The following is a 23,957-nucleotide window of genomic DNA, read 5'->3' as shown; positions in this document are numbered from 1 at the left end:
CCTGGTCCTGGTCTGGTCTGCTCCAGTCCTGGTCCTGGTCTGGTGTGCTCCAGTCCCAGTCCTGGTCTGGTATGCTCCAGTCCTGGTCCTAGTCTGGTCGGGTCCGCTCCAGTCCTTGTCCTGGTCTGGTCTGCTCCAGTCCTGGTCCTGGTCTGGTGTGCTCCAGTCCCAGTCCTGGTCTGGTATGCTCCAGTCCTTGTCCTGGTCTGGTCTGGTCTGCTCCAGTCCTGTTCCTGGTCTGGTCTGCTCCAGTCCTTGTCCTGGTCTGGTCTGGTCCGCTTCAGTCCTTGTCCTGGTCTGGTCTGGTCTGCTCCAGTCCTGGTCTTGGTCTGGTTTGGTCTGGTCTGGTCTGATCCAGTCCTGGTCTTGGTCCTGGTCCTGGTCTGGTATGCTCTAGTCCTGGTCTGGGGTCCTTATTATTATTATATTATACATGATTATTGGTTTGTTACAAGCACATTCACCAGTTTGTTTTTGGAGAAGCAATGACACACACACGCACGTACGCACGCTCTCACGCCTCTCTCGTCTGTCCCTCTCTCTCTTCCCCTGCTTCCTCGTGCTCACCTGTCCTCTTAGTCTTTCAGGTGACTCTCGCGGAGTGGCACGTGCTGATCTGACGAACTTTGAAAGTTCTAGATATTGTTCTCAGTAAGATCAGAAGACTCGCGACCAGAACCGGAAGCAGGGCCAGAGACAGAGTCATGTCCCGGACAGAAGAGGGCGAGGAAACTGACTGCGTATGTTCGGTCGGGATGAAGTTCTCCTGGGACATCAACGACCCCAAACTGCCGCAGGTGAGAGGACTGGAACCGTCCGACGTGACATGCAGACGCTGGCGGGAAAAGTGCTGGTATCGAACCACAAACCCACGAGCTCACGAAAGGAATGGAGAGGAACCGCGAACAGGGCCAGACTGTCCAACTGTTGCTTTTATTAATAGTAGTATTTTTGTGATTATTAATAGTAATAATTGTATTATTATATTATAATATTATTATAATGAGATGGCCATAATATTGTCGTTTACCTTTCAGCGCGCTTATAAAACAAGTAATGATAAATCATTCAGCCGTCAATATAAAATAGTCAAATTGAGTTTATCACGTGGAAGACAGAAAAACAACATTATTTTCGATTTTCTTTCTCGCTATTTTATGCTTTATTTTATGATTTTTATTCTTCAAAAATGTTGTATTGTAAAAAAAATTCAAAAACAAGTAAATCTAAAAAACAAATAAAACTCAAATTGGAGACATATATAAACATCAAAAATGAGAAACCAAAAACTCAAAAAAACTTTTGAAAAATCATCATAATCACTTTAAAACATAATGAATGCAAACACCCAGAATATTAGCTAATTATAACAACATTGACTGTAATAATAATAATAATAATAATAATAATAATAATAATATCAATACTAAAACCAGAACGGTGCCGATATACCTAAATAGATTTTCTTCTGGTTATTGTTAGTTTTATAGATCATTGCAAAGTTTTTAGGCCTCAAATATTTGACTTTTTTTCTCCTTTAAAACATTTAAACGTCAAAGAAAGTACAAACTTATAATTCAGGGGCTACATTTTATTTTGTGAACTCACATGAACAGAGACTTTTAACCTAAAACATGGAAACTTCAAATGAAGATTTAAAAGAAGAAATGCCGTCAGGCCGCAGTGGTTTTCTTCCGGGCCCGCGGGCCGCAGGGATCTGAGACCTGCAGATTCAGACCTGCACCTGCAGACCAAACCCAGTCTGTCCGCTTCAGAAGGGGCAGCGCACGCTGCATGTGCACGCTGCATGTGCACGCTGCATGTGCACGCTGCATGTGCACGCTGCATGTGCACGCTGCATGTGCACGGCCTCGAGACCGGCTTTGCTCTCATCAGGACCCCGGCGACGGACAAGGCAAGGGTCACCGCTCGTGTGCGCGCGCGCGAGTCTCCCGCTGTCACTCTCGGGTAGCAAATGTAGCCGACAGTGTTCCCGTTCCATCTCGGTCTCAGTGACATCAGACTGAAGGATTATCATGACGTCCGTCCGCGTCCGGATGCTGCCGCGGCTGAGCCCGCAGCCCGGCAGAGAGGGACGCTCTTCAGGGACATGGACGGTCAGAGCAGACTCCGAGCTGCTCGGCTCCAGAAAGCTTCCTGCATCACCAACCAGGGGATCCGTGAAGTCCCTCTGCTGTCTTGAAACTGCTGCTAGGAAGTTTAAAATGTTCTGAATAAATTACACAGACACAAGAGCTGAAGGAGAGACTTCTCCGTGGCCTAGTGCAACTTTCAACAGAACCATTCGGATCCATTTTTCCCAAACCTAAACAAAGCAGGAGCCACGAAGGCTCACTTCATGACAGAAGTGTCAAGCTCAACCGCACAGGGCCCAAAATCCAAAACGCACTTTCGGTCACGGCCGAACAGGATAAACATTTATTGTACACATTCAAACTAAACTTTTAAAACTTCAAAACTGTAACTTTTTAACATTACTATGAATAAAAACAGACAGGAATATTATTCCAGAATAAATCAACGTACCCCTTAAAGAACTTTAAATATTTTACACTACATAAAAATATATTTTGTCAACATTATGCAAGTTAGAAATGACCGCAAGATAACCTCGGGTCATTAACAACGATAAAATAAAATGATCTGAAGAGCCGGATAATTAGTGACTTTGGCAATAAAAATAAAACACTGATTTATATTTATGTCAAGGCTACTACTGTGATAAATAAAAAAATGACTGCTTTTGTATGAATAAAACATAAAACCGTTTTATTTATAACCGTGTATTTATATTTATAACTTTTGACAGAGGTTCACATGATTTCCTTTCAAAATAAAAGACACATTGTGTCACATAGAATCAGCTCAATGCTGCCAGTACAGCAGCAGGTAGTGTAATATCAGTCGGTTTAAAAAACGTTTCTTTCACCATTTGTGGTAGATCTCTGCCAAAAATACGTGAATCCAACTAAAAAAATAAATCAGAGCCAATTCTGACTCTCACTGATTTTCTCAACCCATAAGGTTGAGAAAAACTTAAATGTTGTTTAGACGTAGAAGATTCATCTCTTATTCCAGTTTGCCTTAATTCTGGTTGTGCTGACTTTCCATGGTACACGAGCACAAAATTGTCTCTTATTCTGAAATGTTTGTGAGGAGATGGGGCTTCTCTTCACTTTTTCCTTCAGTGGGATTAGCTCAACATCTAATGTGTAGAGTCATTTGTATATGAACTGAGAGCTGAAAATCTAGTTTTAAAAATGAGTGTCTTTTACTGTTTTAAAGAGTTGAAATGAGGAGCGATCAAAAACTTTTCTTATGTTAGTTACTTATAATCTTTGACATTACAGGTTAATGTTATTTGTACTTGTTATTCTAAAACAAAGTCTTGTCATACAATGTTGTTCGTCAAGTGTTGCAGTGTTTTACACAAGTCCTAGATTACATTAATTTAGTCCTAGATTACATTAATTTACTACTACTTGCAAAGATAGAATTTAACAAATTAAATGACAAATGTCCTGCTTGTTGAGTTACTATTAGATGATGGATAATGGGGAAAATGACTGATAGTGGTGTTTATTTTTGCAACCTTGAAACACAACTGGGAGAAGCAACCCTTAGCTTTAATAAGTTTTGCATAAATATAAATATACGATTATTGTCTTTTTTAAAATAATACGTGATTTGCATTTAGGTCTTTGAATGAATGTCAGAGTTTTCTGTCCAACCCATCTATTACAGCATAAAAGAGCTTAAATGCATGAAAATATATCATATATTTTGCGAAGTATCATATTTTGTATTATATCATGTTCGGTCCTGGTGACCTTCATTCGGTGATGCGGCTGCAGCTTCTTTTTTAGGGGTCTAATTATCACTGTCCTTTATCCCATTTTTAATCCACACCCAGCAGCCAATCAGAATGGAGTGTTAACCTGGACCATGGTGTAACAACATTTTTTATTTAGAGAATAATGTTTTGTGAAATACCAACTTTACCTAAAATGTGTTAATCAAATGTTTGGAGAACTGGTACCATTTCATAGTGGATATTCTTATAATTTTGTCATATTGTTGTCGTTTAGTGTGACACACAAAAATGGCTGTTCATTTGCTTTAAAAAAATCTTATTCCTACTGCAGCTGAAATGAACCTCCGCTGTAGTACGTTTAAGTGACTGATAATCGTATAATGTGTTTATCAGTTTTATTTGATTTATTCAAAACATAAAACTGAAACAAATTTAAGAGAGCTATGATAATCTCATAAGAGGAAAATGTAAGCTAAATACCCCAAAAATACAAAAAAGCACAGATACATGATCTCTTCAGATTTAGGATTTCACAATCAGACTAAAGTTACAATTTTATATAATAAGGAGATTCATTTATTTTGACAGTTAAACCAAATTTCTTTTCCAAGGCCACAGTTACTAAAAGCAGCTAAAAACACATTAAATGCACAAATTTTCAAGAATATGTGTGAAATTATAGGTAATATACATTATTAAAAGTATCCCTTCAAAATCCTTATCCTGCACCCTTTCATGTTTGATCAGGGGGTATAACGATCAAAAAACCAAACTCCAGCGCATATGCCTTAAAACAGAAGCAGAAAAAAGTCACATAACTGGGGTGGAGGAGGGGGGGGCAGATTGTTTTTGTTTTTCTCTATGAGACTGTTCACAATAAAAATACTTCTTCTTCTTTTCCTTTGGGCTTTTCCCTTCAGGGGTCACCACAGCGAATCAGTTTCCTCCATCTAAGCCTGTCTTCAGCATCCTCCACTCTAACACCAGCCACCTTCATGTCTTCATTCACTGCATCCATAAACCTCCTCTTTGGTCTTCCTCTAGACCTCTTTCCTGGCAGCTCTAGACTCAGCATCCTTCTACCAATATATTCACTGTCTCTCCTCTGAACATGTCCAAACCATCTCAGTCTGGCCTCTCTGACTTTATCTCCAAAACCTCTAACATGTGCTGTCCCTCTGATGTATTCATTCCTGATCCTATCCATCCTGGTCACTCCCAAAGAGAACCTCAGCATCTTCATCTCTGCTACCTCCAGCTCTGCTTCCTGTCTTTTCTTCAGTCCCACTGTTTCTAGTCCAAACAACATGGCTGGTCTCACCACAGTCTTGTACACCTTTCCTTTCATTTGTGCTGAAACTCTTCTGTCACACATCACACCTGACACTTTTCTCCACCCATTCCAACCTGCTTGCACTCTCCTCTTCACTTCTTTTCCACACTCTCCATTAAAATATTGTATTATTATTGTTCACAATAAAAATACAAAGGTCAGTAATCCTGTAGAATCCTGCACAGCTGCTTCCACTAATATGGATGATATTAAACCAGTCATGGATTATTCTCTCTGACAACCTGGTTAAAGTTAGACAACGGTTACAGGTACTTCACTGAATTATGATTTTATTCTTTTAATCTGTGCTAATGCTAATGCTAGCATTAGCTTTGTCTATGAGACGTGGAGCTGCAGAAGATCTTTTCTCACCAGTTAAAAGTTTCCTAAATTTCCATTCTCACATAATCCTGTAAACAGATCAAAACTTTGACAATTCCAACGTGTCTGACATTAAAGTCAAACTTATTCCTGTTGTAATATTTTCTACTGCGGTCAGTGAGCTGCTGTTAGCTCAGCTGTGGTTCTAACATCACTCCTCTTTGTCTTTGTTCATAACTGTGTCTGATCTGCAGGAAAATAAAGGTAAAACATGATCAAATTCATTGGAAGCTGTTGACAAAAATATGAAAGTGACTATTTCCACGTAATGTTATAAAATACGTTCACCCAGAGATGATTTTTTTTCTTATTTTGAAAGCTGAAAACTACGTGTCTTGATGGCCATGAATTTCTATCAGCTTTTGTTGTTTTGTGGAAATAAGATCAGCCAAAATAGAAACTGTTAATATAATATCTGCTCAAATGAAAGGTTGATATTTTCAATAAAACATCTAATATCAGATGATATCATACATTTGTATATTGATTTTTGAATAATCTCAGAGAGGAAAACCAATATAGTTAGAGAGGACATTTATAAAATGAATGTTTAAAAAAAAACCTTCAGGAATGGTAAGGTTACCTTTTATTATTAACGTTCAGCTGTCAGCTTTCACTGTCTGCACCATTGACATAAAAAACAACGGACAGCTCACCCCCCCCTCCTTCCGTGTTCCATATAGGAAGTACCACTGGGTTCCAAAAAGGCCAAAGTCCCATTGACTTACATTGAGAAACAGACAGTTATTTCTCAGTCATTTTATATGTCAGAATAATCATTCTTCCTCTGCTGCTTTCTGATTAACTTCTTTTTTCTAATCCTAATTTTTTTTAAAGATTTTTTTTCTTTGTTACCAGTTATTCCAGTTATAAACGGACCAATCAGATGCTTCAGTAAAAGCATGTGGCTCCCGCTGGCCCCGCCTTGAACCTTTGATTGACAGCTTCCTCCACGCCATTTTCAGTGGGAGGGCTGTGGACTTCAAACAAGTTGGGACAAGCTCACTCATGATTGGTTGACAGTACTTCCTCAAAAACGGGCCTCAGACCGACACTGTTGACGGTTTGCAATCGCGGTAGACATATCAGGAAGTGACGGCTCTGGCCTGATATCACGGTGGAAGGTGAAGCATTTCCTATGGGGGACCTCAACACTTGAGATGTCCAGTTCTATTTAGACCAGGGGTCTCAAACTCGCGGCCTGCGGGCCATCTGCGGCCCTAGGGATGATAATTTGCAGCCCGCGTCTTAATGCGAAAGATGTTACTGTGGCCCGCAAGATTGAAATGAATGACACTTGTTGTGTGCAGAGCTGAACAAACCAATCACAGTGAGGTATATGACGCTGGAGGCGGGACATCGTCCGGGCTGCCCAGTACCTCCTCACTCCTCCAGTCAGCTGGGTGGAGGAGGAGCCATGAAGCACCAAACGCGATTTGTGTGGCAAATTCGCGTGGCCCGCGCGGCAAATTTGCTGCTTGCGGCTTGTCAAAAAAAGTGTTTCTGTCGCCACGCTGCGTGTGGGAGGAGCTACCAGCTCTGTCTGTGGATGTCTCTCTTAGAATGAATGGGAGACACATCTGATGTTGAGGAAAAAGGTTTATCGACGTGCTGACTGTTCCTATTGAATCAGAGCTCCCCAAGCTCCGAGCTACAAACCTGAGGCCCGCCCCTATTTCACCGCTCGGGGATCCGCTGCTCCCGCCTGTCAAACATGTGATCCTGAGCTTGAGGCCGCGCCTGCATGCGCGTGTCTGAATTTTAAGGTTCACACACCGGCTGTGTCGGTGTGCATTCCAGTCCATGCAAACGCGAGTAGAAGTCCGATATTCTGCTACACGCGTTTGAATAGAACCTCCATGGAAAGAAGCCCCCCCCCCGAATGTGCGCTGATGCAGCCCCGCGCGAGCACCCCACTCCTCCAATAAATGGAAGACAAATAGATCAGATTTATTTACTGTGAGGAGTTCTACAAAAATCTACAAAAAATGAAATCCTTCAAAGAGTTTCTTGTTACCGGGGCTTCTATCTCTCTGAAGGAGGAGCTGTTAATACAGATATTTGAAACTGAATAAAAATAATGAGTTTTATCTAGTCAGTCAGTCAGTATGTGATTTCTTCAGTCGTCTGTATCTGCTGTATGCTCATTATTATTATTTTATTACTGATTGATTTGTTTTTTTATTCATTTTTTAAATATATTTATTTATTTTATTAGTTAGTTAGTCATTTTTATTTCGAACAACACATAGTACATGGTAAAAAAAAAACAAGAAAACAAAAACAGAAAATTCGATATAAATTATAAATAAAAACATTACACCTCAATTATGTTGTTCGAAATGGAGTAGGAAGAAGTTTAAAAAACGTATTTTAATCCTACCCCCTAGCAATATATCTTAAGTTTAATCTTCAATATAAACTATTTCAGAAACAGACATTAACTACCCTTTTTAAAAAATATATAAATCACACACAAAGATCTATACACGTCATTCATTATTTATTCATTATTTTGTGTTAAAAACAAAGATATCTGAGAACACTGTAATGCTTTATCAGAGCTTTTCTTGTGGGAATCCTGATGCGGCCCAGCCTCACCCAGACTCTGCCCCTGGCTGAATTGAGTTTGAGACCTCTTGTCTAGACCCTAACCAGAAGTCACTATACATAAAAACTACAAGCTTTTTCAAACAGCTTTTTTTCATCTGCTGCTGATTTGACTTAAAGAAGCCCTGCCATGAATGAAACCTGCTGTATTTTAAGTGCCATTTTAATCAGCACAACTTCACCTATGTGAAGTTGTGCACACTAGCTTTAGATATAAAGCTAGTGTGCATGATTTTAGATATAAAATCATACAAAAACAGAAAATTCAGTCTCGACAAATGGGATTCATTTTTCTGTGAAAACCCCCAAAATGTTTAATGAAATGTTTAAAACATAGAATGAAAAAGTGTAATTTTATAAGAACAAGAAGAATAAAATGTATCAACAAACTAATCAACATGTTTTTGAAAGAAAATACAAAAGTTATCCAGGAGAAAGTCCCAGATTTCTTTGGGCCACATATATGAAGAGTTTCTGTTGATAGAAGAGGATCACAGACCTCACAGCTCCATGACGCGACCGTTCTTATGCTCCTGTACTTCAGTCTGTCTGTGTGGCTTCAGCTTCCAGGCAGACCAAAAAATAAGAATTTCTCTCCTGAGAGCACTGCTGTCCATTTGAGATTATTTCTCAAATTTTGCTTTTTTCTCATACATTTTCCTTAAGGTGTTTGTGAAAAATAATAAAAAGGTTTAAGGGAGAAGTTTGATCCAGCTGGACTGGTCAGCTCAGCTGGGATCTGCTCACAGGTGGAAGCATGTCTGTCCACTCTAAACTGCTTTCTCTTACCGGCGGCGGGCAGGACTTTCCCGGCAAACCGCTGAGTTTACACAAATTTTAGACAACACTGCTGCTTGTTGTTGTAGAAAATTCCCATCCCAAAATAAAATAAAGATCGGTTTCCTCGGTTTAGCCGTTTCAGTTTCTGCACTTGAAATGGTGTAGATGAATACTCAGATCTGATTGGCTGCCGGGTCTTGATGCCCATCTCAAAAAGAAGTGCTAGTCTATGGAAGCGTTTTAGACTCATAGTTCAAAATAAAAGTCAATACTTGAAGTGCTTCTTCATTTTCACAATGTAACTGGATTACTTGTCTCTTAAATACAATTAAAAATCAATTATCAGAGCGGCTTTTTGTTTTTCTTCTCCATCACAGCTCATTCTGTAAATTAATTAAAATGATGAAGAAAAGGGAATTTGACTATTCTAAAGGGTTTCAAGTAAATTTGTACCAAAATTCAATTAGAAAAATCTAATTTGAAAATTAAAACGGATGAACAAAAATGCCTTTTTCTTCTCACAATGTAACTGCATTCATTGTCTCCTAAATAAAATGAAAAATCAATCCACCAAACTGCATTTCCATTTTCATTTCCATTTTCTTCATCCTTACCTCTCCTACTGTGACATAATTAAAATGACAAAGTCAGAAAGTGTCTCATAAATCAGTTCCAAGTGGTGCACCACAATGGCGTCAGTGCTCCTCCTCTTCTGCTTTGGTTTGTGCTGTTGGCAAATGACAAGCAGTTCTCATTGACTTGTATAGACAAAAGGAAAAAAAGCAAGGAAGAGGAGGAGAAACGAGCGCAAAGCAGAAAGTTTATCTTTTCATCTACAATTGACTGGTGATGTTTTTAAACCTTCAGGACTGGACATCATGTTTTTCATCATGAGCTGTACAGTAGCATAATAGTTAATGCTTCTGCTGGTTTGAAAATGAAATGTCAAATGCCCTTTTCTTTATCATTTCAATTAAGTTACTGAATGAGTGGCGTTGGAGAAGAAAAAGTCGTTTGGAGAATTACTTTTTCATGTTATTTAAGAGACAAGTAATGCAGTTACATGGTGAAAATGAAAAAGCATTTCAATTATTGACTTTTTTTCTTAAAATTATGAGTCTCAAACGCTTCCACACTGGCCACATATCCCAAATGTTCTGTATCACTCCACGAGCTTCGTAAAAAAAACAAGCTGTAAGAGGTGAACTTTCTCAATGAACTGACGCTTTATTGAACCTATAGGGACAATCAGCATATATATATATATATATATATATATATATATTAGGGCTGTCAGATTTTATTGCGTTAAAAACGCATTAATCTGACGTGTGCTTGACGCCGACAATTTTTTTGACGCATTAATCGCGGACTTTCTCATACGTGCCTTTCCATACCGCGCGCGCGGGCGTCCCGCCCTCTAACTCACCGGCTGCTCTCACTAGATCACGGGCGGGTCTCCAAACACCGAGCTGCGAGCTAAAACCGGCCAGCGCTAGGACCTGGAGAGCTCCTGCACCCTAACCCGGCTCCGGTTCGCGTCCAATACCACGTCTGGTGGTACCGGCTCGCGTCCGGCGCCGAGAGCTGCGCACCCCCGACGTTCCGAACAGCAAGCGCACCGGGGGACAATGTTGCGTGATCCAACCCCAGCATAGCGGTCTGTCTGCCGGCATATTCATCACGTGAACTCCGCTGGACACGTCGCTGCATCAAGCTGCAGCCAGATAACGCGGCGGCAATAACAGACTGTCAAACTATCCACAGAGTATTCCGCTTTTCTCAGTCTTTAATGTTTTAAAAAACAAAAGTTAATAGGAAATGATAAATCTCTATTTCATTTATTACTGCAGTTCAGCAGAGGAGGAAGAGATTGGTCCTGACAAAAAATGAACATGAAAGTGTTATGGAAATTTTATTTTTGATGTTTTTTTAATTTTATTTTACTGAACGTTGATTGAAGTTTTGAATTTAAAATGCCCTTCACTTGGGTTTGGGCTTTTGTTAGGCATTTTATGTTACAGCCTTTTATTGTTAAGAAAGTTTATCTCAATACAATGTTACAAAATAAAGTATTTCTGATGAAAACTATTAATTTTGTCATTCTTGTTTTCATAATTAATGTAGAACTACTAAATTCCACGAACCACACATTTTTTTCCTTAAAAAAAGGCCAAATGTAAATTTGCAATTAATCGCGAGTTAACTCTGGACAAAATGCGATTAATCGCGATTAAGAATTTTAATCGCCTGACAGCTCTAATATATATATATATATATATATATATATATACATCACTTTCCTTTGCAGCGGCAGTCGATGCAGGTTCAACAACGCATTCTTGTGTTACCATAAAAACAGGCTTCACCACCAATTAAATAGTACACTATTTGTGGAGAAGCGATCTGCACTTATCTGCATTCTCTCTTCTGTACAGGTGGTTGATTCTTGAGTCCATGCTCTTTCCCTGTTTTGACCCTAACAACACGGGATTACGAGAAAAAATATTTGTCAACATGGAACACTGCCTCGGAAGTTCTACCATTTTGGAGATTCAAATTATTTTCTTACCTCAGACAACAACATTTGAGGCCGAGTCTATTGTTCTATGGTCATTGAAAACTGGCTTCAAAAGACATCTAACACAATATAACATACTGTATCAAGCTCTACATGAGAGAAGAAAATCAGCTCATAATTGAAAGAAAAGAATGAAAAAATGAGTAAAGAAATAGAAAAAATATGTGAAAAAGTAATCTAAACCAAAATAATAACAAAAATAAAGTACAAAAAATCTATTGAATATTGATTTTTTGTGACAATTTTATAAGCGGATTAGTGTTCGACAAGTGTGCATTTCCAGAAATTATCGGCAGTCTTCCACTTTGCGTCAGACGGTTGCTTCTGATATGTAGTTAATCTGCATTCTTAAATATTTATGTGTTCATTTTTAAAAATTAGTTGTGTGTGTTAAGACATGCATAAACACGTTAATGTTGACAACACATATATGCGCATTTATATATTAGGGCTGTCAACGTCAGCGCGTTAACACGCAATTACTCACAAACCATTTAACGTGTTAATATTTATTAACAAAAATTGATTACACTTTAAACTGCCGTAAATTCTGAGATTGCATTCTTCATGTTTTTTTTCCCACTTACACCATAGTCGCTTGTAAAATAAATACATTTCCAACCTATATTAATGTATTCATATTGTTTTTTTTATCGTTTTTTTCACTCAAAGCTGACTGATTTGTTGTGCAGCCTGTTGTCATGAGTACACTTCTTAGCCACTGAAGAGGCACAGACTCGGTCTGTAGTGGCAAAGGAAAGCGATTTATAAGCTGATCGTCATCATTGAGTAAATAAAGGCTAAATTCAGAGAGAAAGTTCACCTCTTACCGCTTGTTTTTGTCCAGAAGATGCCCCCAAAGTTTTTTTTTTGAAGAAAACCACGCACAGATATTGAGCATTTGGGCTGTGAGACCGGAAACTTCCATTTAAGATGCACATCCACACCCTGCAGCTAATCAGAATCAACAGACCTTGGTAGAAGTTCATCTCAAAGTAACTTAAAGTGCAGAAACACAATGTTTGTGACCATGTAAGTCCATGTAAGTCCATGTAAGTCCATGTAAGTCCATGTAAGTCCTGTTTTGAGGGTTTTCTAATTGTTGCCACAGAAGTGCACCTGTTGTTAATTCCATGAACACCATTCATTCATTCCTTTTTCTGACCGCTTCGTCCCTTCCGGGGTCACAGGGGTGCCGGAGCCTAACCTGGCTGCTGATGGGCGAAGGCGGGGTAAACTCTGGACAGGTCGCCAGTCTGTCACAGGGCCTCAATCACACATACATCCACACCTAGGGGCAATTTAGAGTCACCAATTAACCTATGAAGCATGTTTTTAGACGGTGGGAGGAAGGTGAAAACCCACGCATGCACGGGGAGAACATGCAAACTCCACACAGAAAGGTCCCAGCCGGGAGTCGAATCGGGGCCTTCTCGCTGTGAGGCAAGAGCGCTAACCACTGCGCAACCGTGCAGCCCCTCCATGAACACCAATACAGCTGAAATTGATTAACGAGGCCCTCAGCTGCTTAACCAACATGAAAATTATCAGACAGGTTTAACTGAATTCATGCCAGGCCCAATAAAAAAAAAAAGGGTTCCTTTAATTGCGCAGTGCTAGGAACAGCTCAGATACTGAGCAGGACTCTCAATTTCCCAGGCCTTTGGTAGAGCACCTGAGTTTGAATGTACATATACCAATATACACACACACACATATATATATATATATATATATATATGTGTGTGTGTATATATATATATATATATATACACTCACTGGCCACTTTATTCCAACTGCTTGTTAACACAAGTTTATCATTAGCCAATCACACTGCAACAACTTATTGCATTTAGATGTAGAAATGGTCAAGACGATCTGCTGCAGTTCAAACAGAGCATCAGAATGTATAAGAAATGTGATTTAAGGGACTTTGAAAGTGGCATGGTTGTTGGTGCTAGATGGGGTCATCTGAAGATTTCAGAAACTGCTGGGATTTTCATCCACAACTATCTCTAGAGAATGGTCCAGAAAAAGAGAAAATATTCAGTGACCCAGCAAGCAAGGCTAAGTGGACCCCATACGGTTTCAACGTGCACAGAATATGTGGGTCCCAAATGGGTCTCTTTGCAGTTTCCATGGTGGCCCCACCTGTGTTTGCCCACATTTCTAATGAACTTGTGGTGAAGGACCCAAATCCAGGAGACTAGGCTTGGTGGCTAAAAGTAAAACATTTAAATAATAATCCAAAGCAGTGACAGAACTGAACAGGTGACCTGACAAGGCAGGACTGAAAACCAGACACTTAAATCAGCTGAGGGTAATTAACTGAAATGATGACAGCTGTTGATCTTGACAGCCTGAAAGTGATGTGAATAAAGGACAAATCCAAAGAGAACATGACCCAAACCCACAAGATAACTGACAAAAAGCAAACAAAAGTCCACAATCCTCAAAAACATTGGCTTAACTGGGCACTCAGTGGGCTGGCTTGCTATGCTAACCAGTCGACATGTGGACAGCATTGTGAGCTTCACTGCCCAGGGTCCAGCAGAGATAGCAGGACCGTGGCACTGACTGCCAGTCCCTGGGCGGTGGAACAAATGTGAGCAAACGCAGGTGTAGCCTCAATGGAAACTGTGGACAAACCCAATTGAGGCCTACATTCTCTGCCCACTTTTAAACCATATGGGGCTCACTTGGCCTTGCTGTCTGGAGAGCAGCAGCTATGTGGGCAGAATTCTCTCGTTGATGCCAGAAGTCAGAGGAGAGTGGCGAAACTGGTTCCATCTGATAGAAAAGCAACAGTAACCCAAATACCACGAGGTCTGAAGAGGAGCATTTCTGAATGCACAGCATTGGTCTAGGCCTGGGGTGTCAAACGTAAAGCCTCGAGGGCCGGTCTCCTGCTGGTTTTCCAGAAATCTTGCCTTATCTGCTGCTAATTACCTGGATCAGATGTGTTTGACCAATAAGGAGCTTCAACAGAAGAATAGTTGGAAAATATGTAGGTCACTGGCCCTCGAGGGCAGGTGTCCTACATTACTTTGATTTTATCTGTTTTATAATGTACCAGATAATAATATTATAATTCAAGCAAAAACTGAGAATAGGAACCAAGAGGAACAAAAACTCTTCATCAAACAGGATTTCCCCCCATTATTTACAGTTTGGACGACAGAATGAGAGAAAGGAGATGTTAGACTAAAATGTGGAGACTGATTGGTGCATCTAAAAAAAACTTAGTGAAATACTGAATTGTAAATTAAAATGAAATCAATATTTGAACCAAATTCTATAGCATAATGTAATATGTACTTCTTTATTTAAGTTTTGTGTTTTTAGGGATTTAGTGGGTAGAATTAGCTTCAAGGGTTTAAACATCTGAACTTCAGTTTCTTTCAATGATCCTTGAACCTGGATCTGGGTGGAGCTATGCACTAACCTTCAAATATTTCAGAAGCATTAGATATTGGAAGGTTAGCTGAAGGTCTGAGGAGCTGCTGACTCAGCTCTGAGTCTTTCTGTACCATTCTGTTGTCAGTTGAAGGTTGAGCAAAGGTTGGGAGCAGCCTGCTGACATAGCATGTGCTGATGTTGTTGCTCAAACAAGAAAACTGGTTTTCATATTTGTGTTTTTACTCAAACCAAAACATTAAAAGAGACTTTGTCAGCTGATCTTCAGCCCTCCCTGAAACTGATCAATATCTACCCCCTGCTATAAACTGTCCAACTGCACCCTCTTTTAGGTTCAAATCACGACACATAAGATATGCATTGTTACAAGATTGTCATGCAGGCTGAACAGAGACTTGCAGACTATCCTATGCCAACAAGATTTATTTTTCTATCACCAAACTGGGACCATTTTTGACACTACAGATGCTACACAGACAAACATTGATTTTGTGTCTTCTTTGGATGTTTAATGTAACAGTTATTTAAGGGTCAACCAGAGGACTTTTAACTTTGACCCCTCAGACTGTTTGTCTCTGTCTATCTACCCGTCTGTAGGACCTGAAACAGTTTGACCCCTTCCAGGAATGGACAGATGGTTATGTTCGCTACATCTACAGTGGTGAGACATTCTTGAATTTACTATTGAGATCAAATTTCTCCTTGAAGAGTTCTCTGATAAGACAGCTGAACTTTTAGGTTCCTTTCAATGAACAGCTATGGCTATGGAGTGAAATCTCTTCTGTGTTGGCAGAAATCCTACTTATAAAATTTTTAGCCATCAGTTTTTTATTTGTCTTTACTTTTGTAAACAGTAAACTCTACTGGAAAAGGCAATGGTAATGAAAAGAGCAGGTGAAAGGTTAAACGTTTCTCATAGACCTCAGGTCATACAGCAGTCTTTGAGGAGTTGCTGAACACTCAGTTTGAACTTTCAAGTATTTTTATTTTGCAGCTGAAGATAAAAATGCTCAACGACATTTGTCTGGCTGGGCCATGAGGAACACCAACAACCACAACTGTCAGATCCTGAAGAAGTCTTGTCTGGGTGTAGTAGTCTGTTCTCGGGGGTGCTCGCTGCCAGACGGATCCAGGCTGCAGCTCCGACCTGCCATATGTGACAAGGCCCGGCAGAAACAGCAAAGTAAGGACTGGGTGAGACCATCTGTCCATATTCACCGCCCAAACCAAACTCATCACCACCCTATGTGTTCCAGAAAAGCTGTGCCCGAGCTGCAGCGCTGGTTTGGAGCTGCTGCCATGTCGAGGTCACAGTGGCTATCCTGTCACCAACTTCTGGAGAGTGGACGGAAAAGCCATCTTCTTCCAGGTATGCCAGTTCAGAACTTGGTCACACAGCTGAACAAAATCTTGTGCCGAATAAGAAATTCGGTCCTGATAACCTGGATGTAGGTTGAGCAGACCCCCACACCATCCATCCATTCCATCCATTTTCCTGACCGCTTTGTCCCTTTCGGGGTCGCGGGGGTGCCGGAGCCTATCCCGGCTACTCATGGGCGAAGGCGGGGTTCACCCTGGACAGGTCGCCAGTCTGTCGCAGGGCCTCAATCACACACACATTCACTCTCACATCCACACCTAGGGGCAATTTAGAGTCACCAATTAACCTATAAAGCATGTTTTGGACAGTGGGAGGAAGCCGGAGTCCCCGGTGAAAACCCACGCATGCACGGGGAGAACATGCAAACTCCACACAGAAAGGTCCCAGCCGGGATTCGAACCGGGGCCTTCTCGCTGTGAGGCGAGAGCGCTAACCACTGCGCCACCGTGCAGCCCCGACCCCCACACCCCCACCACTAATGCAAACACTTTTATGAGAAAAGTCATTAATGACAAGAACTGTCTTTACATCAGAGTCCAAATGAACATTTTGATTTGGGTTTCTGTTTTTATTTATAGGTTATTTTTTAAAAGTGGGAGGAAGTTGGATTTGATTCAGGGGAATAAAGACGTGACAGTATGGTTAAGCTTAGATTTATTTATTTAAAGAAAAGCAGCAAGTATTCTCCTTCAGAAAAACGTCATAAAAAAAAAAATCACTGTACATTGATTTGGGTCATATATTTATGTAGATAAATCTTTGTACTATCTAACCATATTAAGGTACGTATAGAATGTTTAAAAACATTTTTAACAAATTCAAGTATTACATTTAAAACCTTGATTTTCATCAAATCTGTCAGACACAGTCATTTTTTTACAAACACAAAATGAAAACAAACACAAGAGACAATAGACAAAATTAAACATTTTATTAATTAATAAAAAAAAAAGGATTTTGCCTCACTGAACTGGAACCCAAAGCCCCTCACAGGGCTCTAGACTAACTTTTTGTACTGGTTGCACCGGGGCGCCCAACTTTTTTTCTTAGATGCACCAGCACAAAAGTTTGGTGCACCGACCTTCTCCACCTCATTGCAATTATCAACACTTACATGGTCACTTTCCCTTTTATTTGCGGTCAATATCTGCATTTAGACTTGAAGATGATTAACTTACAAACTGGTAAAAATAAAGCCCTTTATTTAGAACAGAGTTCTACAATAATGATAACATTTAGATAGTATATAAAATTAATAAAAATTTGCAGTTTAAAAAGGTTAAATTTGTGACAGCAAGTGAAATGGGTGGAATCTTCCTGCTCCGCCCCATTCTGAAACCTCCACTTACAGACAAACAGATCCACGAACGTCTTTGTTTTCCTGGTTTGACCTGAAATTTGGATGAAATCTGTACATCTGGATAGCTACGATCTGGCTCACCATCTTTGTTCCTCTGTAATGTTAGCTTGGGGGTGTGAGGGGCTGTAAGCTAGCTAGAGAGTGTGTAAACAAAGATTTCATGAGATATCAGCGTGAGGTTACTTCCCACCGACAATCACAGACATCTCAGAGGTGAATTTCTAATGAACTCCTGCCGCTCTGCAGAAACTTTGTCCTAGAAAATGACAAGTGTTTAGATTTAGCCTAAAACAGCAGAATAATAATGACATTTAAAACTTAACACACTTTGAAAAACGGATCAAATATAGTTTGAGTCAGACTTTAAAATGCATCACAGAGCCGAAACTTCAACCAAAAAAACAACCAAACAAAACAACAACAAAAAACACTTTAATTTTTGAAATTTTCTTTTGTATTTTGAAACATTTTATTTTTTAAATTTTTTAGAATCGTTTTGGTTTGTGGAATTTTGTTTTGATTTCTAAAACTTGATCTTACAGTTTTTTTATTTGATTTTCATTTTTAATTGTCAGTGAAATCATATTAAGGTTTTGCTTTGATGAATTTGTTTATGTGATCCAAGCTCCAGGGCCACCATATTCAACCCTAAAACACCAATAATGTTGCAGTGAATAAATGTCTTTTTAGTTTCCCATACATCTTCTGCCGTTCACAAAATCGCTGTGAATCAGCTGATTCTGACACGGGAAAAATGGCTTTTCTTTCCTGCTTTGCTCCGGTGGACGCTCATAATGAGAGCGCTGCAGCACAAAGCTGTTTTTCTCCACGGTTGTATAAGTCCGATAAACGTAAATGACGTAAACACGTCATAACTGCACAGAGCTGCATATCAGCGCGAGGTTCGTTCACTCCGCTTCAGAATCCGCTGGAATTACACTCATTGCTTTATCGGTAGATGAAAGCATGTATCCTAAACACTGTGGCTAAGCATCGGGTGTGCGTGCACGGGGTGAGTGCCACAGACCCAAGCTGAACGACTCTGGAAGTGTCGCTTGATTGCGCACCGATGCGGCTGGTGTGGAAGCTCCTTCAGATGTACATTCTGACAAAATAATAATTGTTATTGGAGGTTGCTACAGCTGCACACACATACAGGAAGGAGACTTTTGGAGTTGCAGAGATTATGAGTGGGGTTTTTTTTCCTCCTCACAGAAGACTTGGTGCACCACCGCGTCCAAGAATTTTTTTTTAGGCGCACCAATGAAAAATCTGGTCGCAAGAGCCCTGCCTCAGGACCTTCATCAGCAATTTAGAGACTTGTAGGAGATCAACCAGAGCAGAGTCCAGTGGGAATTGTAAGAACCTTTCTACAAATAAAGTTTTGCTCAGTGTGCTCTGTCAGTGAAAAGTGCAACTGCAACCCTTTGGAACTCACTCCCCTCTGATTTGAAGTCTGCATCCAGTTTTAGTCTTTTTAGAAAACAAACCAAGTCTTGGTTATATCATCAGTAGTGCTGTCCACATGTTTAAAGGGTTTTTTAAACTGCTCTATGTAATTTTAACAATGACTGATTTCTTGTTTTAGGTATTTTAGGTACTTTATTCTAATTTTACGTATATTTGTAATTGTAATACAAAAACAAAAAAAGGCCAGCTAAGGACAAATGCTGCCAACTGCATACGGCTATAAGCATCGTGATATGGGCATGGGACTGAAGTATGTCTATGCTTTCATATCTGTCTCTATTCAATAAATACATTCAAATAAAAAAAATGAACAATGTGCTAAACAAAAAGTGTGAGTAGAAGAAAAATCCTGCATATTCCCACTCCTTTTTTACAACATCATATATTCTACATAAGCCCGTTTACAGTTTTTCCCTCTCTACACCTTCCATTTACCCTCTGTATGACATTCTAGGAACATATGTGAATAACCTGACAGGAATTTTAAGCTCTGATTTACAATTTATAATGATTTAGTTACTCTGATATGCAATTACGTGTAATATGAACTAATATACATACTATCAAACTGAATCTTTTATTGTGCTATCATAGAAAATAAATCCTTAAATTAAAGAGAATGAATACACACACTTCTTTTATTGCTTAAATAACAAAAACTAAAGAATAAGTTTTATTTACCCCCCAAAAAATTCTGACATTATTGACGGTAAACTGACAGAGTTGACAAAATTAGATTAGCATTTCTGATTTTTAAACAGATCTAGATTATATATATACACATATCTGCAATAGTGGAATAGAAGACTATTTTGATATTTGGATTCCTTCCTGACAGTGTATTCTTTGTTTCTGTGCCTGGAGAGTCCAGTGTTGTTTTACTTTCATACTTTCATACCTGATACTTCAGGTATCATTTGTTTGCTAAGCTCCTGGAAAGGGGAGGGTTTGGGAACTCAAGAGCAGCTGTTGAAATCTGGGGTCCAGCCTTAGTTAACCCAGAGGATGCTGACTAACCAGTACTGATTCCTAATGTAAACCTGATTGTTTCTGCTGTCACTGTTGTCTACCAGGCTAAAGGGGTCCATGATCACCCAAGACCAGAATCTAAATCTGAAACTGAAGCCAGACGAAGTTCAGTAAAGAGACGAGTGAACTCACCTCCATTCACGCCCAAACGAAGACTTATTGACCCTCAGGTGAAGTTCATGTGAAAATGGTGCGGATGTACGTGTACATGCTGCGCAGGTTTTTACTCTTCTTCTGTGTTCCAGGCTCTGGGGCCTGCCCTCCTCTGTGTGGAGCCGCCAGAGAGAATCTCCTTCATTGAGCCCAACTTCCCACAGCATTATCCAGCATTCCAAAGTCCAGAGCCCTACTACAGTCCCCACAATCCACTGGGTGAACCCCCGCCTTCCCTGCAGAAACCAGCTAACACCAAGCTTTTCATGAGTAGGCCTGGTTACGAATTCCCAGGATACCTGACCTCACCATCATACCCCATGACCTCTGACCTCTGTGACCCCAGGTTTGGCTCCCACACTTTACAACAAGGGTACTGGCCCAACTACCTGAGCATTTTTAGCAGAAGAGACATTGTTAGAAAGAACCCCTGAAGCTTAACTGAACATCTGAACTAGAAAAGATGAGATTGATGATCACAATCTCCCTGGAATCTACTGTCACTAATAATCAAACACATTTAAAGACTTCAGATCTTCTATCTTTGAATTGAGTTTTGGTAGAACTTTACTTTTGATCTTTATACATCTTAACCGAGGTATGAATCAAAACAATTTGAATTCCTTTATGTCTAAACGCTCCTAAAACTAAAATGAGAAAAAGTAAATACCATTTGACACTTGTAATCTGATCTAACTCTGTTTCATCCTAAACTTTGGCCCTTGGTTGTTTGCAGGGTGGGGCCGGTGTTGGGTTCCTCCTCGACCTCCTCTTCATCTTCAGCTCCTCTATCCTCCTCCTCTTTTGAGCCCCAGACAAAGCCCCCTCCAGCTTGGAAGGAGCTGCTGAAGAGCACTGCCCCATATGGGGACAACCACCATTACTACAGCACGGAGTACCCCTGCCGTTACCCTAGCAACACCCCAGGATCACCCACACCGCTGCAGACAATAATCACTACAACAACCAAGGTGAGCCCCTGAGTGAAGGCCCCCGCCTACCGCACAGAATGCAGATGAGTGTGTGTGTGTGTGGGGGGGGGGTCACTATTGTCACTGTCAACTTCAGCAACAATAAACATGCTGGGGGGAAATAAAACCTTTTGTCTCTTTCTTAGGTGTCCTACCAGCCGTGCCCAAAGCCCCCAGGTGCCCTTCCCCAATACCAGTCGTGTCCTAAACCTGCAGCTGGACTCCAATCTTACCAGCCCTGCACCCCCTCCAAACAGCCGGGCCTCTCTGGCTGCTCCTCTCTGCTGGACGACACTTCCTCTTCCTCATATTCCACTGAGGTGAAAGTGACAGAGGAGTCTGGGGGGGTCATCAAGTCTCTGTCATTTCCCCCTGAGCCCCTGCAGACCAAAACGGAGCGTGCTGACAGCTACGACTACCACTACACCTACCCCAACACGTACCGCTACAATGACTACTAATGCGTTTGATGTCATGGTAACTGCTCATTCCGTTGGTCAGGGGCAACAGAGGATTTCTGACCTGATCCGCCCCGCCTGGGGGCCACAGCATGAGTTTTAGACTTTGTTCAGAAGCCTCCATCTGGATGGTATAAACCCGGAACACAAGATGACAATTCCCCTCTGAAGACTCAGTGTTCAGCTCATGGGATTCTTGGAGCTTCAAAATACACCCCCTGACCTTCCTCTGGACTGGGTTGGTCCCGGAGTAGAGCCAGGATCCAGCAGAGATTGAAGAGAGCAGTTGCTGCTTTGTTTTTGACTGAACTACTCCACACACCGAAGGCTTACTGGAAAGTGCAGATAAAATCAGAGAATCAAACCAAACCAGAACCACAAGTGAACTGTGAGCCAACTTCACGGACCGATTCGGTTCAAAACCTGCAGACAAGAGGCGGTTTTATCCATCAGTTTGGAGGGAATGTGGAGAATCTATATTTAACTATCACTCAAATGTAACCTTCAGAAATGACTACCATAATAATAAACATAATTTATAAAACTCATTTCAAGCAGCATCTGTGTGTGGATGTAACTGTCTCAAATGATCACCCATTTAAATACAGCTGGTTTAGATAGACCAGGACGTACACCTGGACCTGAAGAATCCCTGTGTTCAGCTGCAATAATGCATGAGAAGATGGTTGCTCGGTTCTTTAGAAGTTTTGGGGGTTCGGATCTAGCCAAGAACCTCAAAAGCTTGCAGGTCCACAGGAACTACTCTGTTCTGGAATATTATAGGGGTCTCACATTAGATTCCATTAGACACACACTCCTCAGGACCCACACACACCTACACACCACCAGTGTGCTACCAGCCCAATAACCAAAGTTCTTCTACAATGTTCTGTTCTCTCTTCTCCTACTCCCATTCCAGTTTTGGTTTAGTCCTTATTTTGACCTAGTTAGGGCCAACAAAAACCCGCTCTGCTGCTCTTCCATGAAGCTTGACCAAGGCTGGGGGCCTCTTGGAACCCTTGTTTTCAAGAACCCCTCCCTAAAAGTGAGAGCCAGCAGCAGCGGATCAAAGAGCTGCTGTTTGGGCTCGAGCTGAGCCGAGAGCAAATGCTGTTTTGACAGAAACGGGTCTGGACAGGACTATCCGCTGTCCTACACCTGAACCGTCTACCCCTTCGTTAAAAAAAACACCTCATTCCTGCTGTCTGCTCCTCAACTCCTCTTTAGCTCCACATCTCTGTTCTGATCCAGAGCCCCTTGGCTTGGAGCTGTTTCTTTTTGGTCTGATTTCTGTTCTACTATACCCGCAGAAAAAAAAACATTATATCATGTGTGTGCATTTATTGGTGTGGTGTGGGGGTTGGGGGTTCAGATAATAACTGTGTTTTTATTATGCTTTAAGGAAATGTAAAAAGTGCCTGAGCTTGAACCCAACCAGCTCCAGAGACGGTTTGTTTGATGATTTAGGGGTAAACTATGATCTTCTGTCCTGAACGATCATTGGCGGTACTCAGCTTCATCTGAGTGAGCTCAACTGTGTTCTGGATCAGAACCTATTAGAACAATGCTCCGAAAACTCTGCTGCATTCATATCTGAGGTTCTGAAGAGGACAGCAGCTTAACTTGACCAAACCAAGCAGAAGGTGCTTTGGTGCACCATGACTGAATCTGCTGAGAAAACATGACTCCATGGAAGAAGGCTGTTCTCTGAGGACCCATCAACTATCACCTCACCTGTAAACCAGGTGAAGGTTGAGTTAATCCTGACCCATGTAATTCTATATTTTTTCCAACATTCTGCCCCCTTATTTCCCACATTGCCCTGCTTTAGTACACACCTTCATCTCCTTCCTCAGCCTCTTCTTCATCTATGTAGAATAAATGGTTCTGTCTGCTGACATCAGACACCTTTCCAAACAATGACACATCTGCCCCCCTTTGCTCTGATGTGGCTCCGCACTAATGGGTGTTTTCAATGTGATGCTACATGACTGTGATTCAAATGTGGGATGGGAGGTGAAGCAGATCGGCAGACGAACTAACAACCCGGTCTGAGCTGATGAGTTTGACTGCTTTCAGTCTGAGCAGGACACAGACACAGGAAGACAAAAGAGGCAGACTTGCTAAATACCTTTTCATTTTATGAGTTTATCAACAAAGGGCCCTTTTGACCATTTTTCTCAACAGGAATTCATAAT

At 40.8% G+C, this 23,957-nt stretch overlaps 1 protein-coding gene across 2 annotated transcripts in view; it reads left to right on the top strand.

Moving 5' to 3' along the window:
• The window catches only part of gcm2 (glial cells missing transcription factor 2), a 26,455-nt gene extending 4,146 nt beyond the window's left edge, over positions 1–22,309 (top strand). Inside the window, exons 1-8 of one of the 2 annotated variants that reach the window (XM_024264420.2) lie at positions 585–797; positions 15,535–15,598; positions 15,932–16,120; positions 16,194–16,306; positions 20,222–20,347; positions 20,423–20,676; positions 21,067–21,301; positions 21,448–22,309. In XM_024264420.2, the coding sequence (XP_024120188.1) occupies positions 705–797; positions 15,535–15,598; positions 15,932–16,120; positions 16,194–16,306; positions 20,222–20,347; positions 20,423–20,676; positions 21,067–21,301; positions 21,448–21,762 (1,389 nt within the window). In that variant the 5' untranslated portion in view covers positions 585–704 and the 3' untranslated portion in view covers positions 21,763–22,309. Of the gene's footprint in view, positions 1–584; positions 798–15,534; positions 15,599–15,931; positions 16,121–16,193; positions 16,307–20,221; positions 20,348–20,422; positions 20,677–21,066; positions 21,302–21,447 lie in introns of those variants that run through there. The other variant, XM_024264421.2, reaches the window with a different exon arrangement.
• The last annotated feature ends 1,648 nt before the right edge of the window (positions 22,310–23,957 follow it).

The sequence above is a fragment of the Oryzias melastigma genome, unplaced genomic scaffold (genome assembly GCF_002922805.2).
Source record: "Oryzias melastigma strain HK-1 unplaced genomic scaffold, ASM292280v2 sc00279, whole genome shotgun sequence".
Taxonomy (NCBI): Eukaryota; Metazoa; Chordata; class Actinopteri; order Beloniformes; family Adrianichthyidae; genus Oryzias; species Oryzias melastigma.
This window is presented reverse-complemented; position numbering and strand designations above follow the sequence as displayed.